The 15,305-nt window shown below is 37.0% G+C and overlaps 1 protein-coding gene across 1 annotated transcript in view; it reads left to right on the forward strand.

The window, feature by feature from the left end:
* Positions 1 to 15,305, forward strand: part of GABPA (GA binding protein transcription factor, alpha subunit 60kDa) — a 39,165-nt gene that overhangs the window by 16,902 nt on the left and 6,958 nt on the right. The window contains exons 4-7 of the mRNA XM_006872465.1: positions 371 to 455; positions 3,592 to 3,837; positions 7,871 to 8,065; positions 11,785 to 11,838. Coding sequence (XP_006872527.1) covers positions 371 to 455; positions 3,592 to 3,837; positions 7,871 to 8,065; positions 11,785 to 11,838 — 580 coding nt within the window. The remainder of the gene's footprint in view (positions 1 to 370; positions 456 to 3,591; positions 3,838 to 7,870; positions 8,066 to 11,784; positions 11,839 to 15,305) is intronic.

The raw sequence follows: 15,305 nt of genomic DNA on the forward strand, positions 1-15,305 counted from the left end.
TGGCACCTAACAACAATAATTTGTAGTATAATCATTGGGCTGGTAGCCACAAGGCTAGCAGTTCAAACCCACCAGTCATTCTCAGAAACTACACATGGTTGCTATGACTCCGTGGTACACATCAACAAATTTGCTTGGTCTCACCCAGTCATTTTGTGAGGATTTCAAAAACTATGACTAAAATAGTCATATTAATTCACTGTATCACATGTCAAGAACCATTAGCTTCACATTTTAATATTTTTGTTTAATGAAGGTTTCTATGAGTTTGTAGCAATACTTCTTTACTTACCTTGGTATAGTAAGCCAAAGACAAGAGCTTCAATCTAATGATTGAGTTAAAATCTTATCTATTTTAATCCATATTTAGCTGGATCCAGAACGAAGTTTATTTGATCAAGGAGTCAAGACAGATGGAACTGTACAGCTTAGTGTACAGGTAATTTCTTACCAAGGTAAGTTTCTTTTAGTAACAGTTCAAATTTTAATATAGTCCTAACAATTTCATAGGTGTTTGAAAAGGTTATATGAATTACTTTTTATTAAGTTATAGTCATCAGAATGAAACAGTAGGACAAACTCTAGCTGGTTTAGTCAATAAGGAATATGTTAAAGAGTATTAAAAGCAGAATCATGGAGAGAACTGGAGGAACGGGATCTAGCTGACTTTTTGCACTGCTTTCTCCAGTGTAGCCTAGCTGCCACACTGCAGAACCTGACCACCAACAAAGCTGCTGCCCTGTCATGATCTTGAAATGCCAAATCTGGAAGCTACATGACAGCTACCACTGTTAACTAAGACCCATGTTGCCTCTACAGTGGTTCACATTCATCGGCAAATGGCTACTATGTGCCTGTCAGTCACCTCTTCACTCATTTTCAAATAAAAGCCTTATGCTAGTTCTTCTAGAGCCTGAATTACATCTAGAACCCTAGCTTCATAGAAATCCATTCTCAACAGTTTAGCACAGAGGAATTTGCAAAGGGTGTTGAGTAACCCAGTCAGCTATGTTTATTACAGTAATTAACTAATAGTGCATAAGCATACATGTTAGAGAAATAGGAAAGAATTTTAGATAGGTTGTATTTCTTTTTAAAACTGGCTTGTCGGGATTTCTAATAAATTTTAGAATAGTTTCAGTCTCTGAAACACAGTATAGTGCTTACAAATTCAATTTCAAAAACCAAAGTTTTCCTCAGTCTATGAAAATTGTTAAGTGCTGTCAAGTCAGTTTCAACCCATAGTGATCTTGTGTAGGGTTTCCAAGGAACAGCTTGTGAGCTTGAACCACCGATATTGTTGTTCAAACAACTTTGCAGTCCAGTGCATTAACCCACAGCACCACACCAGGACTCATGAAAATTGTAGTTATCAATTCCATCATGACCGACTGTTGTTAGGAATAAGAAAGTTTGTTGTTTTTATCTTTAAAAGCCTCTCAGTGCAAGTGCATTTAAAGTGTTGACTTGGTGAGATTTCAATAGAAAATTAGGAAATATATTTTAGGAAGAAAAGGTTGTTTGTGGCTTTAAATTTTGAGTATTATCACGTACACCACTTAATGACAGTAGCGCATTTTCTTGTAATCCTGGTTTTCATGGGATTAAAGTTGAATTTCGTGTTTCTTTTGAAATACACTTTATTACATTTTGATTGCAGTTATTAAGTGCCTTTGAGTTGAATATGACTCATAATGACCCTATATAGGGTTTCTTAGGAGCGACTGGTGAGTTTTAACCACCAGCCTTGAAGTTAGCACTCCCATGCTTATCCTACAGCACCGTAGCAGATGTAAAAATGAGCACAGCAAATCAAACCAAAGCCACTGCTGTCAAGTTAACGCCACCTTACAGAGTGTCTGCAGGACGGAATAGTATAGCAACCCTATATCAGGTCTCTGAGACTAAATCCTTTTGGGAGCAGGCAGTCTCATCTTTCTCCATTGAAGCAGCTGGTGGGTTTTAGCTGCTTACCTGGCCCAATGCTTGAAAACTACTGTGCCGCCAGGACTATTTTAAACGAGTACTAAGTCAAATGATACAATGCAATTTCTTAGAGCTGTCATTTTAACATAAGAGTGTGAGTTTATTTCATGAAGTGTTTATTCTGCTTTTACTAGATAAGTGATTGTATATCTTAGAAAATTATATGGTAATGGTGTGTAGTGGAGTTGGTTCTGACTCATAGCGAGCCTGCATAGGGTTTCCAAGGCTGTAAATCTTTATGGGAGTAGAAAGCCTCATCTTTCTTCCCCGGAACAGCTGGTAGTTTCAAATTGTTGACCTTAAGATTAGTAGCTCAACTCGTTATGCTACCAGAGCTCCTGGAAAATTATGTAGACATGACTAAATAAAATGACATATTTTATGGCATCTTAGTTTGTGATTTCTGAACCACTGAATTAAACATTTTTGTTTTGAGCAAATGAACATTGTAGAGTGTAATAATAGACTATTCACCACCTCATTGCTTTTCATATTTTCTGTGGAAATTAATGGTTCTTATCCTGGTATAGTTCTGTAGCAAAAGCACTGGACCACAGGACAGTTTTGAACTGCAAGTTTGGCGGTTCAAACTCACCAGCTGTTCCTCAGAAACCCTCCACGTGGTTGCTATGCAACAAAACTGACTTGACAGCACTTAACAACAGCAATCACCTTTATATTTGGATTTGAATTATCTTATGGGTTTGGGTTTTTCTTTATAGATTGAAAATAAAATCAGAATTTAATCAAGTGAATTTAATTGAACAAACTCAACACTTACTCATTTTTGAAACATATACATTATTCTTAAAAAAGTAAATAAGTACATTTTAATTTGTGTTTTAAAGAATATTTTTAAGTCATGAGTGTGGGTAGCTACTTATTTATACTCTCTCTAGAAAGACGAGGCTGTGTCCTGCATAAAGATTTATAGTCTCACAGACCCTAGTGAGCATGTCTACCCTCTTCTATAGGGTTACTATAAGTCAGAACCGATTAATAAGCAGTGGGATTAATAATGTTTATATGGTGTATGTATGTGTCTGTGTGGTTAATCATTTTAGACTTGAATTCATGGATATCCTCATCCAGTTTCCCTATATATTTCTTCTACATATGCATATCTATATATATATGTGTGTGTGTTTTTATTGTTAAGAGCAAGGTGAAGGCACAATAATCCTCTATTTCTAGATCTGCCTCTAAATAGAAGAGAATTTCAAAAGGCTTATGGGAAAATGAAATGAAAAGATAATGAAATTCTTCCTCAAACTTTTTGAAGCCCCTTTGAACTTCAGTATGTATTGGTCCTAAAATAAACAAATACATGAGGACATCTTTTACATGACTGACCACACTACAGTTATTAATATTAGGAAATCAGTATTGGAACATTCACAGAAGTTGTAATAAATTGTCTTTGTGTTGTTGATTGTTAACAGGAATTGGTCAAATTGTCTAGACATGCTGCTAAATATTTGTAAATACATTTATTTCATATCATTGTTTGCCTTTGAAACATATAAATTGAACTATAAATTTTATTCTTTGGTGGCTTTTCTGTTTTCATTTAAATTGACAATATTTTTCTTATTCTCTGTTAAGGAATTGAGCCAAAGCTTAACATCCTTGAAATTGTTAAACCTGCGGAAACTGTTGAAGTTGTGATTGACCCAGATGCCCACCATGCTGAAGCAGAAGCACATCTGGTTGAGGAAGCGCAAGTAATAACCCTTGATGGCACAAAACACATTACCACTATTTCGGATGAAACTTCAGAACAAGTTACAAGATGGGCAGCTGCACTGGAAGGTTATAGGAAAGAGCAAGAACGCCTTGGGATACCCTATGGTAATAAAACATATAATTACATGTTAGCTAGAATATTAACATTTAACTTTAATGTAGACTACATGATCTGTTCTGAATGTAGGATTTTTAGGAAGAATACTGATTCTGTACAGCTTTTTTTTTTGATTCTTGAACTGTAACAGACATATGATAGACAAGTATTGTCCTGGGTACTAGGAATATAAAGAAATAAAAGCTGATTCCTACCCTTAGGGTGCTTATGGTATAGTCGAAGAATATAGATGAAAAGAGATAATTTCCATAAAAGGTTGCAGTTTTTAAGTTGCTATTAGAATAGCAAGAAGTTTATAGTGGCCTGCAGCAAAATTGTGCAAAGGAGGACAGTGCACACAGCATAATGTTATGTGAAAAAAAGGCTTAGAAGTGAAAGTTTGTATGAGTAATGAGAAGACTTGTGGGTAAGGAGCTATTCTGTTGTGTTGTAGAACTGGTCTTTGATTCATGGAAATGACAATTGGAAAATGAATGTAGTAGTGGTATATACAACAAGTAGAGACTGAATGAAGGGAACATAGGAGTGTACTATTTTGGTTACATAAAGAACCTAGACTAAGAAATTTCGAACCTAGAAAATGGATAAAAAACAGTGATAGCAATTGAATGACTTTTATGTGTGACATAATGAACCTATACTAAAAATTCTGAACCTAGAAAATGGATTAAAAAAAAAAAAACAGTTATAGCAACTGAATGACAGGTTGTATGAGGATAGGAAGGAGAGACCCTGTATATGGTTTCTTGAGAACCACTGGTGGATTTGAATGACCAGCTTTGCAGTTTCCTGTACAATGCTTACCTACTTCATCATGGCAGGGCTCACTTCAAGAGTTGCTACCCCTCATCCAGCATGTTTTCTGGCTGCTGTTGTTAATGTGCTGTCAAGTTGGTTCCAACTCACAGCGACCCTATACACAATAGAACAAAACACTGCACAGTCCTGCGCCATCCTCACAACTGTTGTTATGCTTGAGTCCATTGTTGCTGCTACGGTGCCAGTCCATCTTAATTGAGGATCTTCCTCTTTTTCACTGGCCTCCATTTTACCAAGCATGATGTCCTTCTCCAGATTCCGGTCCCTCCTGGTAATATTTCTGAAGCAAAATCAACAAAACCTCGCCATCCTGGCTTCAGAGGAGCATTCTGGCTGTATTTCTTCTAACACAGATTTGTTAGTTCTTCTGGCAGTTGTTGTACTTTCAGATATTTTTCAGCGTCATAACTCAAATGCATCAGTTCTTCTGTGATCATCTTTCATATTCATATGAGGCCATGGCTTGGGTCGGGCACGCCTTAGTCGTCAAACCTTTTAAAGAGGTCTTGTGCAGGAAATAATGCTTAATACAATATGTTATTTGATTTCTTGACTGCTGTTTCCTTGAGAAAAATGTCATACAGGTTTATATATATTTACACTTACATGTATGTATACACCAAGATACTTGCTTCCCTTCATTTCCCACATGGTTTCTAGCCTGTCATTAGTTTCCCCAAATTCTCAATCATGTCTTCATTGGGTTTTTTCCTAGGCAGCAGAGTTGTCATCCTAATACATCCTGACAAGGCTGTCATCCTAAGATATCCTTTACTATCATCTCAAGGGTTTTACGGAAGAGAAGCAGGAAGTAACATGTATGGGCAGTTAGTTTTGTTCAGTCAAAAGTTCTGAGGGGAAAAAAAAGTCAGATGAATTTAAATTTTTCTTAACTTTTTTTATCTTAATAATTTTCTGTTCAATTTTTTGTAGAAAACTTTCCTGGACTTTAAAAAAAAACAAAACTTTTTTTAAACTTCTTATTGTAAATTGAGTGAAGGTTTAGAAAGCACATCATCAGTTTTACATTCAATAAATTGTACACTTTGTTTCATCTCAGTGATTGCAGTCCCCTCTGTGTAATATCTCTTATTCCGTTTCTTTCCTATAATTCTTATTTCAGTTCCTTCTTCTTTCCCAACCTTTCTGAATTTTAGGTAATCGCTGCCTTTGAACTCAAATGGTCTCCAATTTTATGGTATGCATAGTTCACCAGTGTTTTCCACCCTCCACCCCCAATACCAATTTACTGCTTGGCCTAAAATTGAACCACAAGGGTGGGTTTAGTTCTACATTAGAAAGGTTACCAAGGGCCATGGTCTTAGGGTTCCTTCAGTATCTTTTTGATCAGTAAGCCTGGTTTTTTATGATTATGAGTTTTGTTGCACATTTTCTCCTACTTTATCCAGGACCTTCTTATGTGATCCCTTTCAGAAAAGTTGGAAGTGGTAGCCAGGTACCATCTAGTTCTTCAGACCTCAGGGTTGTAGAGGAACTGATATTCATGTGGACCATTAGTCCGTTGGACTAATTGTTTCCAAACATCTATAATTTTCATTACTCTTCTTTCCTCTGGACAAGAGGAGACCAGTATTTGCACCTTGATAACTGCTTATGAGCTTGTTAAGATCCTAGTTGCTACTCACTAAAGGGGAGAGCTCTGTCATCTTTTGTTTTCAAACAGTATTAAAAATGGAACACCTGGCTTTCTTAGTTCCTGTTTGTTCTCTTCTTTTATCTTAACTTTTTGATTTTCCTTGGTATCCCTTTTATGCTCAATTTCACTTCCACTCCTAGCAGTTTCTCCTTATTTGCAGGGCTTTTCCTGGAAGTGGGCTTAGTTCGAAAAGCTCATATAGGAAGTACACTGCTTTAGACCTCACTGTAGACATGGATGCTTGCACTCAACTGCTGTTGGATTGGCCAAAATGACTCAGTTGCTGCTTCTCAGCATGGCCCGTTGTGCTTTCAGTGACTCTTCATATTTTCTTTGCTCAGGATGGGTCAGACGTCCTTTCACTTTTTCCTGCTTAGCTGCTAGTACTGTGGATTTGTTGCTGGACTGGTTTGTTATTGGTATATTTTAGGGTTTTGTCACCTGGTTTTGTTGCAAATAAATGTTCATGGTTTCTGAATTTGTTCTCTAGTTGCTTTTTCTATTTTGATGTGTGAATTTAGAGAAATTTTTAAATGTTGCTGTCATCTTCTCTTCCTTGAATCCTCCTTCCTAAATTTCGAGAAATTCTGTGGCTGTCAATGCTATGTTATATTTGATTTGTTTTATTATTGATGGGCTTTTGGTAAATACCCATGCTTTATTTTTCCCCACTAACTTTCTTACTGAGTATCATACATTTAATTGATAGGTAATCAGTGATTTGAATGGATTAAATCCATGATTGAATATCAGTTTAAAAATTAACTATTATTTATTAAACTTCTGTGAATGGAATCCTCTTTTAAGTGCTGTTATACTGGGCCATCTTTTTGATTTGTGAATTTAATAAGATAGTAAAAAATGATTGGAAAGTGAGATTTTATGTATTTAACATTTAGATGTTTTACAAATGTGTGATCAAGACACATGTGATCCTAAGGTAGAAGGGTTATAAAACAGGTTCCTTGTATGCATTTAAGACCCTGATGTCTTATGGAGGAGGCAGTTGTGAGTATATGTAAACAAAAAAACAATTAGCATGCTATGTCTACTATAAGGATAAATGCAGACCCAGCCAACTCTTTACCAGTAAAAGACAAGAAAAAAATTCATTGTTCACATTTTAAAGAATAAGTCTAACACCCTAGATTTCCCCTTAAAGTTTTTCTAATGCACCAAATGATATGCTGCTATGAAATAGTTTTAAAACTTGGGTAATTATTCCGTTCTGTCTAGGTTATCACATATTTCATACTGAGAAACAGGTTTACATTTTGTTTACTTTATAAAATTTTAAACGGACTGAAATGAATCCTTCTGAAATTTAGTTTAAGAAATTAAAAAAGAACTGAGGAGAAAATAAAGCATAAAAATCTGTTTTCCTCAAAATGAGTTTACCTAACTTAGTTGGAAAGAAAAGGTGCTGCCTGGATTTTATCTGTATGCTTTCTTGTGTGCTATGTGTTTATTAACAAGTTAACTATAACCTTTTATAACAGCTTTGATAATTATACAATATCTAAAGAGGATTTTTTTCTTTCTAGATCCTATACAGTGGTCCACAGACCAAGTCCTTCACTGGGTGGTCTGGGTAATGAAGGAATTCAGCATGACTGATATAGACCTTACCACACTCAACATTTCAGGAAGAGAATTGTGTAGTCTCAATCAAGAAGATTTTTTTCAACGGGTTCCTCGGGGAGAAATTCTCTGGAGTCATCTGGAACTTCTTCGAAAATGTATAAATCAGATTTATTTTCTATTTACCTTGTAGCTTAAGGTTAATTTCACTTCTAACATTGTTTTCATTTCAATTGTTCATTGATAATTGCAATAGTTTTAACTCCAACAAAAGAAAGTCCTATTGTGGCACTGTAGGATTGGATTGCTAACCACAAGGTTGGCCTTTCAAACCCATCATCTTCTGGTGGAAACCCTGTACAGGGTCGCTATGAGTCAGAACCAGCTTGATAGCTCTCAACAACAACTATGTAAAAGGCATTATGTGCATTATACTGATTTAATCCCCATAATAGCTCCACAAATCATTACTGGGGTTTGTTGTTGTTACCTGCTGTCTAGTCTCGATCCCCAGATCATGGTGCTCTTATTTTTCAATGGGATTGATCCCTAGAGTTTTTGTTGGCTAATTTCTGGAAATCAGTATCCAACCCTTTTTCCTTGTCCAAGTCTGAAAGCTCTGCTGAAACATCCATTAGCACAGCAACATACAAGGTGTTGACTGACAAAATAGGCTGTGCTTGAGAGAATTTTAAATAACTTGCCCAAAGTTGTACACCTAGTGAGAGGCAGAGCCAGAATCATAGCCCAGCTGACTAACACTAGAGTCCAGTTTCTTAAATGAGATATTATGGTCTACTGTTGAGTGTATTCAAACTTATACTGACCCTGTATAGGGTTTTCAAGGAGCAGCTGGTATGTTTGAGCTGCCAACCTTACAGTTAGCAGTTCAATGTGTATTCTACAGGGCCACACCAGGTTCTACATTCAAATATTCTAGTCTTTGATTTACATTTTGTCCATTAGTTGTTCAATGCACTTAGAAATTTAAGATAGTTTGTTTGTGGTTTCTTTATTATTAGTGGTATTAAATACTAAGCTTTCTTGCTATTAATTGAGTGGGGTTTTAAGAGAGAAAAGAGAAGTCTTAAGTATGCAGCCCACCATCTTGAATTGTAAGCCTCTGGTTCTACAGTACTGTTCTACAGATACTATTATTGCAGTTGAGCAACTTTAAAGAAATTAGAAACTGCTTAACTGTTAATAAAAATAATTAAAATAAATGTAATATTACTTTGTTTGAATTGTATTCCATTTTACATTTTAGTAACTGTGTTAAGACATCTTATGTTGTTGTTACATGCCATTGAATTGGTTTGACTTATAGTGACTTTGTGGTTCAAACTGACCTTACAGTTCAGTGCTTTACACCACACCACACCAGGACTCTAAGGCATCCTTTGTTGTCATTTTTAAGTGCCGTCAAGTCAATTCCGATCCATAGCTACCCTGTATAGGGTTTCCGAGGAGCGAGTGCCTCATGAGCTTGAACCGCTGACCTTGTAGTTCAAACAACTGTGTATAGTCCAGGTGCATTAACTCACAGTGCTTTACCAGGACTCCCTAAGATATCTTAGCAGCAACCTAATCCCTAACACTGGTTTGTATGCCTGAAATGCTAGCCAGACCCACATGTCTTTTAGGAATGAGTGAGAACAATTCCTAACTCTGATTTGGTCTGTATAATGTCGTGCTGTGGTGGTTTGAGTTGCTGTGATTCTGAGGGCTATGCCACCGGTGTTTTAAATAACCAGCAGGGTCACCCATGGTGGAAAGGTTTCAGATGAGCTACAAAACAAAGACAGACTAGGAAGAAAGAGTGACAAACTACTTCCGAATCGCTAGTCACTGAAAACTCTATGCATAGCAGAGAAACATTGTCAGATATAGGACTGGAAGGTGGGAGGGCACTCAGAAAGCAATTGTGGAAAAAAATGCCTACTCAAAGTAGGGTTGGCCATAATGACATGAATACAGTTAAGCTCGGGGGAGAAAAGCACACAGAACCTGCATTTGCTGATGGGCAACAACTTAAAATGAAGAGAAACAGCTGTAAACATCCAAGAGATCAGACGACGTATTGCACTGGGCAAATCTGCTGCACAGGAACTTTTTAAAGTATTGAAGAGCAGAGATGTCAGCTTGAGGACTAGGGTGCGCCTGACCCAGGCCATTGTGTTTTCAATAGCCTCATATGGATGCGAGAGCTGGACAGTGAATAAGGGGGATCGTAGAAGAATTGATGCCTTTGAGTTGTGGTGTTGGAGGAGAATACTGAGGGTGCCATGGACTGCCAAAAGAACCAATAGATCTGTTTTGGAAGAAGTGCAGCCAGAGTGCTCCTTGGAGGTCAGGATGGCTAAGCTTCGTCTCTCCTACTTTGGACATGTAGTCTGGAGGAAACAATCGTTGGAGAAGGATGTCATGCTGGGTAGGGTTGAGGGTCGGAGAAAAAGAGGAAGACCTCCAACGAGATGGATCGGCCAGGTGGCATCATTGATGGACTCGAGGGTGGCAGCGGTGGTGAGGTTGGCCCAGGATCGAGCATTGTTTCGTTCTGCTGTTCATGGGGTCGCTATGAGTCGGTTCCGACTCGATGGCACCTGACAACAACAACAACAACAACAATGATTTGGATTAAAATGTGTATCTGTAGAATTCTATACTATGTGCCCAGAAAGGGGAGGCATGCTGTGGAGAGATATTCCACAATAACTTAATTCTTAAGGCTTCTGATTTAGACCTTTCTGGAAGCCCTTTCCAACTCTATGTCTGGAAGTAGATCTTGCCTGGCACCCTAATTAGAGCCACGTTGGACTCATAGCTGAATATTTGCTGATGGATAGAATTTCAGTTTCAAGAAAGAAGTATGCAGTCTATAATGGTAACTAAATAGTTTGAAGTATTAGAGACTGGGAGGTACAATTCTATTTTGAGAGAGAGAGAATAACATTTGAGTAGGAAATAGGGACAGAGGAGTGATGAATGAAAAGATTGTACAAGAGGTCTTTAAAAAGTTTGTGGGACAACTCCATCTTCTTTATATTCTACTTTTCTACGAAGTTTTTAAAACCCATTTCAATTGTGATATTTAGGATAGCTTCCATTGTATTGAAATTTTAGTTATCTTCAGGTAGGAGCATTGCACAAGTTAAAGCAGTTATTCAAAAGTGAATGTCAACGCAGTCTAGTAACTGATGAAGATCTCTCGCTTCATCCCAAGGGCCATGGAGCCTTTTTTGGGAAAATCTGTGAAGTAATTTCAGCATTGTGCATACTGTTATCTTTGATTGGGTCTTGCAAATCTCCACATTTTTATATGTTTTGAAATAGATAAGCTCAATTTAGATAAAAGATACTTGTATTTAGAAAACCATGGTTCTCTTAATAGATTTTTGGACAATAAAAGAAACTGGAGCATTCCTCCTGTTTACATCTCTGAAATGTATCTTTTTCGTGAGGCACTGTAGGTTAATGTGCTGGACTGCAAAGTAGGTTTGAACTTCAAGGTCGGTGGTTTCAAACTCACCAGCCGCTTTTCAGAAACCCTATACAGGGTCGCTATGGTTTGGAGCAGACTCGACAGCATTTAACATCAACAACATTGTGATGTTAAGTATTTTTTAGGTTATTATGCCATTAAGTTTGCTTTGTTTAATGATCACTTGTTTTTGGTTTTAATTGTGTAGTTCCATTTAGCATCCAGGTGTGTTAAACATTTGTACCACCTGTAGACCACCTTGGTAGGGCTTCTAGTTTGACTGATACCTTATAGTTCCATTCAAGAGCATGAATTATATATATTAAATTGAATTTTATTGGATGAGTGTACATTTCTGATATTTAATGAAAATAAATATTTTCTCATATTATTCAGATGTATTGGCAAGCCAAGAACAGCAGATGAATGAAATAGTTACAATCGATCAACGTGAGTAGTTCATGCTGGTTATATATGATTCTTTTATTAATAAAAGTAAATTTAATTTGGTACTGCAGAATTATAAGAAGGAAAAGGGTTTTTTAAATTTTTAATGAACTATTTTAGAGTATAACCAACACCAGTCTACACCCATGGATATATGTGAATATAAAAATTTGCATACTAAGTTTACTTGTTGTAGATCTATTTTTGTCTTTATATGTAAACCATAATACTTATAGCATTATTGTGCATGTGCTTAATATTTTGGGTAAAATAGGAACTTAACTATAAACATATAATTTATTTTTTGTTTAACATTTAAGAGAACCACAAGATGAATTCAAGCCTAAAGCTGCTCCTGAGAAATTCTATACAGAGTCTTACTCGACGGCATTTAATAGCAACACCACCCATGTTGTTATCTGCTGGTTTAGTCCATTTATTTTTCACTGCTGTATTATACCAGGGAGTTCTGGTGGTACTGTGGGTTAAGCATTGGGCTGTTAACCTCCTTGGGAGAAAGATTAGGCTTTCTGCTTCCATAAAGATTTACAATATCAGAACCCTTATGAACCAGTTGTACTCTGTCCTATGGATCGCGATGAGTTGGAATCAACTAGATGACAGTGGGTTTATATGTATGAATTCGTCTGTTGATAGGTATTAGGTTACTTCTCATTTTTCATTGTTTATAAAAATGCTACTATATTCATATTTGTAAAAATATGGGTGAGATTCTCTCGTAGTATCATTAGATTTCTACCTTGTCAACCATACTTAAATACTATGAAAATATTTTTTAAATTAATGCTATAAGATTGTTCTTCAACAAGTGATTATCTTTTTTAAAAAAAACAACAACTCCTACTTGGGCATCGGGCATGATATAGTTACCAGCACCATGGAAACCCTATTTCTAAGCAGGATTATAGTCATAGGTATATAGGGGTCAGGAGCCCAACATATATTTTGGAGGGATATCATTCAGTTAATTATTGGTGTGCCTCTTTGTCTTCTGTTTCTGATAACTTTTGCTTGTGGTCCCTTATTTCATGATCTTTGGACCTTTGTTTGTTTTTTTTTTCCTGAACATTTTATTGTGGTTTTGATAAAAGTGTATAGAGCAATATGTTTCTCATCCAACAGTTTATACACATTTTGCTTCATGACCTTAGTTATAATCCCTTCAATGTAACAGAACTCTTCCCACTTTAATCCTTGGGTTCTCTTTCCGTTTGACCATCTTTCCTGCCCCTTCCTGCTTTCTGAATGTTGTTTTTGGACAGATACTTCTTTTTGGTCTTGTATGGCTGATTATTCTAAGGAGCACATTCCTAACAGGTGTTAATTCACATTTTAGACGTGTCTGTTGGCTGAAAAGTGATCCCAGAGTTTGGTTCAATTCCAGGGCGTCTAAGGGCCATTAGTTTTAGGGGTTCCACCAGTCTTTGTTTAACTAGTAAGTCTGGTACTTGTATGATTTTGAATTTTTTCTACGTTTTCCTCCCATTCTGTGTAGGACCTACTATTGTGATCCCAATTAGAGCAATAGGTAGTGGTAGCCAGAGACCATCTAGTTAGGGTATAGGTCTAGTGGATGCTGTTGTTCATGTGGTTTATTAGTCTTATGGACTAATTTTTTCCCTTTAGTCTTCTATTTTCTTTTTATTTCTTCATACAGGAAAAGACCGAAAGTTGCAAGCTTTTAAGAATCCCAGTTACTGCTCACCAAAGTAGAATGTTGTATGTTGTCTTTATGGATTATGCTAAGTTCCTTGATTTAAATGTTCCCACAGACTATGGCACAAAGCTTTCAAATATATGGCAGTCCATCAAGGTATTTGATTGTGGCTAAGTTACGAATCAGGCTGCTAACCTCAAGGTTGGCAGTTTGAAACTACCAGAGGCTCTGCGGGAGAAAGATGAGGCTTTCTGCTCCGGTAAAGAATTACAGCCTCAGAAACCCTATGTAGGGTCACTATGAGTCAAACCGACTCCTTGGTACTTAACAACAACAATGTTTATATGAATTTTCCCCCTGTGTATGCTTTACTATGCTTTTGTTGTTAAGTCAAGTCAGTTCTGACCCATAGTGACCCTGTATAGAGTTTCCAAGGAGTAGCTGATGAGCTTGAACTGCCAACCCACTTTGCAGCCCAGTTCAGTACCCCACAGCGCCACCCAAGGACTCCTATGCTTCACTGTATACCTGGATATATTTGCAACATATGTAAATACGTATGTACAGATAGCTTGTGCCAAACCTATGTGTGCTCATGAGTATACTCCCATGTGCCATCCTACACTTAACCAGGTACATATCTACATATTCATCCACTCATAAATTATTATTTGTTGTTGCCATTTATTACAAGGTTGTATGTGTAGTAGTGTATACCGCGGTTGCCTTTTACTCATGTACATTTTCCAGTGTGTCTTCGTTTACCTTGGTCATGTTGTGCTGACTTCTTCTTTACTTTTTTGTGTATTGCTTTTCCCTTCACCCATATTAATACACAAAGACCACAGCCTTTTGTATGGATGTCATCTCAATATAAAGAAAACAAAAATCCTCACCACTGGACCAATAAACAAAATTCTTAGCAATGGAGAAAAGATTGAAGTTCTCAAGGACTTCATTCTTCTAGGATCAACTATCAACAGTCGTGGAGGCAGCAGTCAAGAAATCAGACGATGTATCACATTAGGCAAATCTGCTGCACAAGACCTTTTTAAAGTGTTGAAGAGCAAAGATGTCAGCATGAGGAATAAGGTGCACCTGACCCAAGCCCAATGGTATTTTCAATAAGCTCATATACATGTGAAAGCTGGACAGTGAATAAGGAAGTCCACAGAAGATTTGATGCTTTTGAGTTATGGTGTTGGAAGAGAATATTTAAAGTGCCATGGGCTGCCAAAAGAACCAATAGATCTGTGTTGGAGGAAGTGCAGCCAGAGTGCTCCTTGGGGGCCAAGATGGCCAAACTTTGCCTCTCATGCTTCAGATATATTGTCAGGAGAAGGATATCAAGTTTGGTAAGGTGGAGGGTCAGAGAAAAAGAGGAAGACACCAAGCGAGATGGATTGGCAAAGTTGGCAGCATCAGTGGGTTCAGGCGTGGCAATGATAGTGAGGTTGGCCCAAGACTGGGCAGTATTTCGTTCTGTTGTACGAAGGGTCGCTATGAGTCAGTTCCAACTAGATGACACCTAACAACAACTGCTTAGTTATTTTCCCTCTCTCCTGTTTCCATCTCTGGTACCATCAAAGTGTTTATTTCTGTGCTTAAACCTGTTCTTGACTTTTTAAAATAGTGGTGTTATATAATAATTGTCTTTTCTGTGATTGACTAATTTCACATCACACAGTGTCCTCTAGGTTTATCCATAGTGTAAAATGTTTAACGGATTCATTGTTATTCTTTAACATTATATAGTATTCCATTGAAAGATGCTCTGGGCAAATTATTGAAT

The sequence above is a fragment of the Chrysochloris asiatica genome, unplaced genomic scaffold, assembly GCF_000296735.1.
Source record: "Chrysochloris asiatica unplaced genomic scaffold, ChrAsi1.0 scaffold00199, whole genome shotgun sequence".
Taxonomy (NCBI): domain Eukaryota; kingdom Metazoa; phylum Chordata; class Mammalia; order Afrosoricida; family Chrysochloridae; genus Chrysochloris; species Chrysochloris asiatica.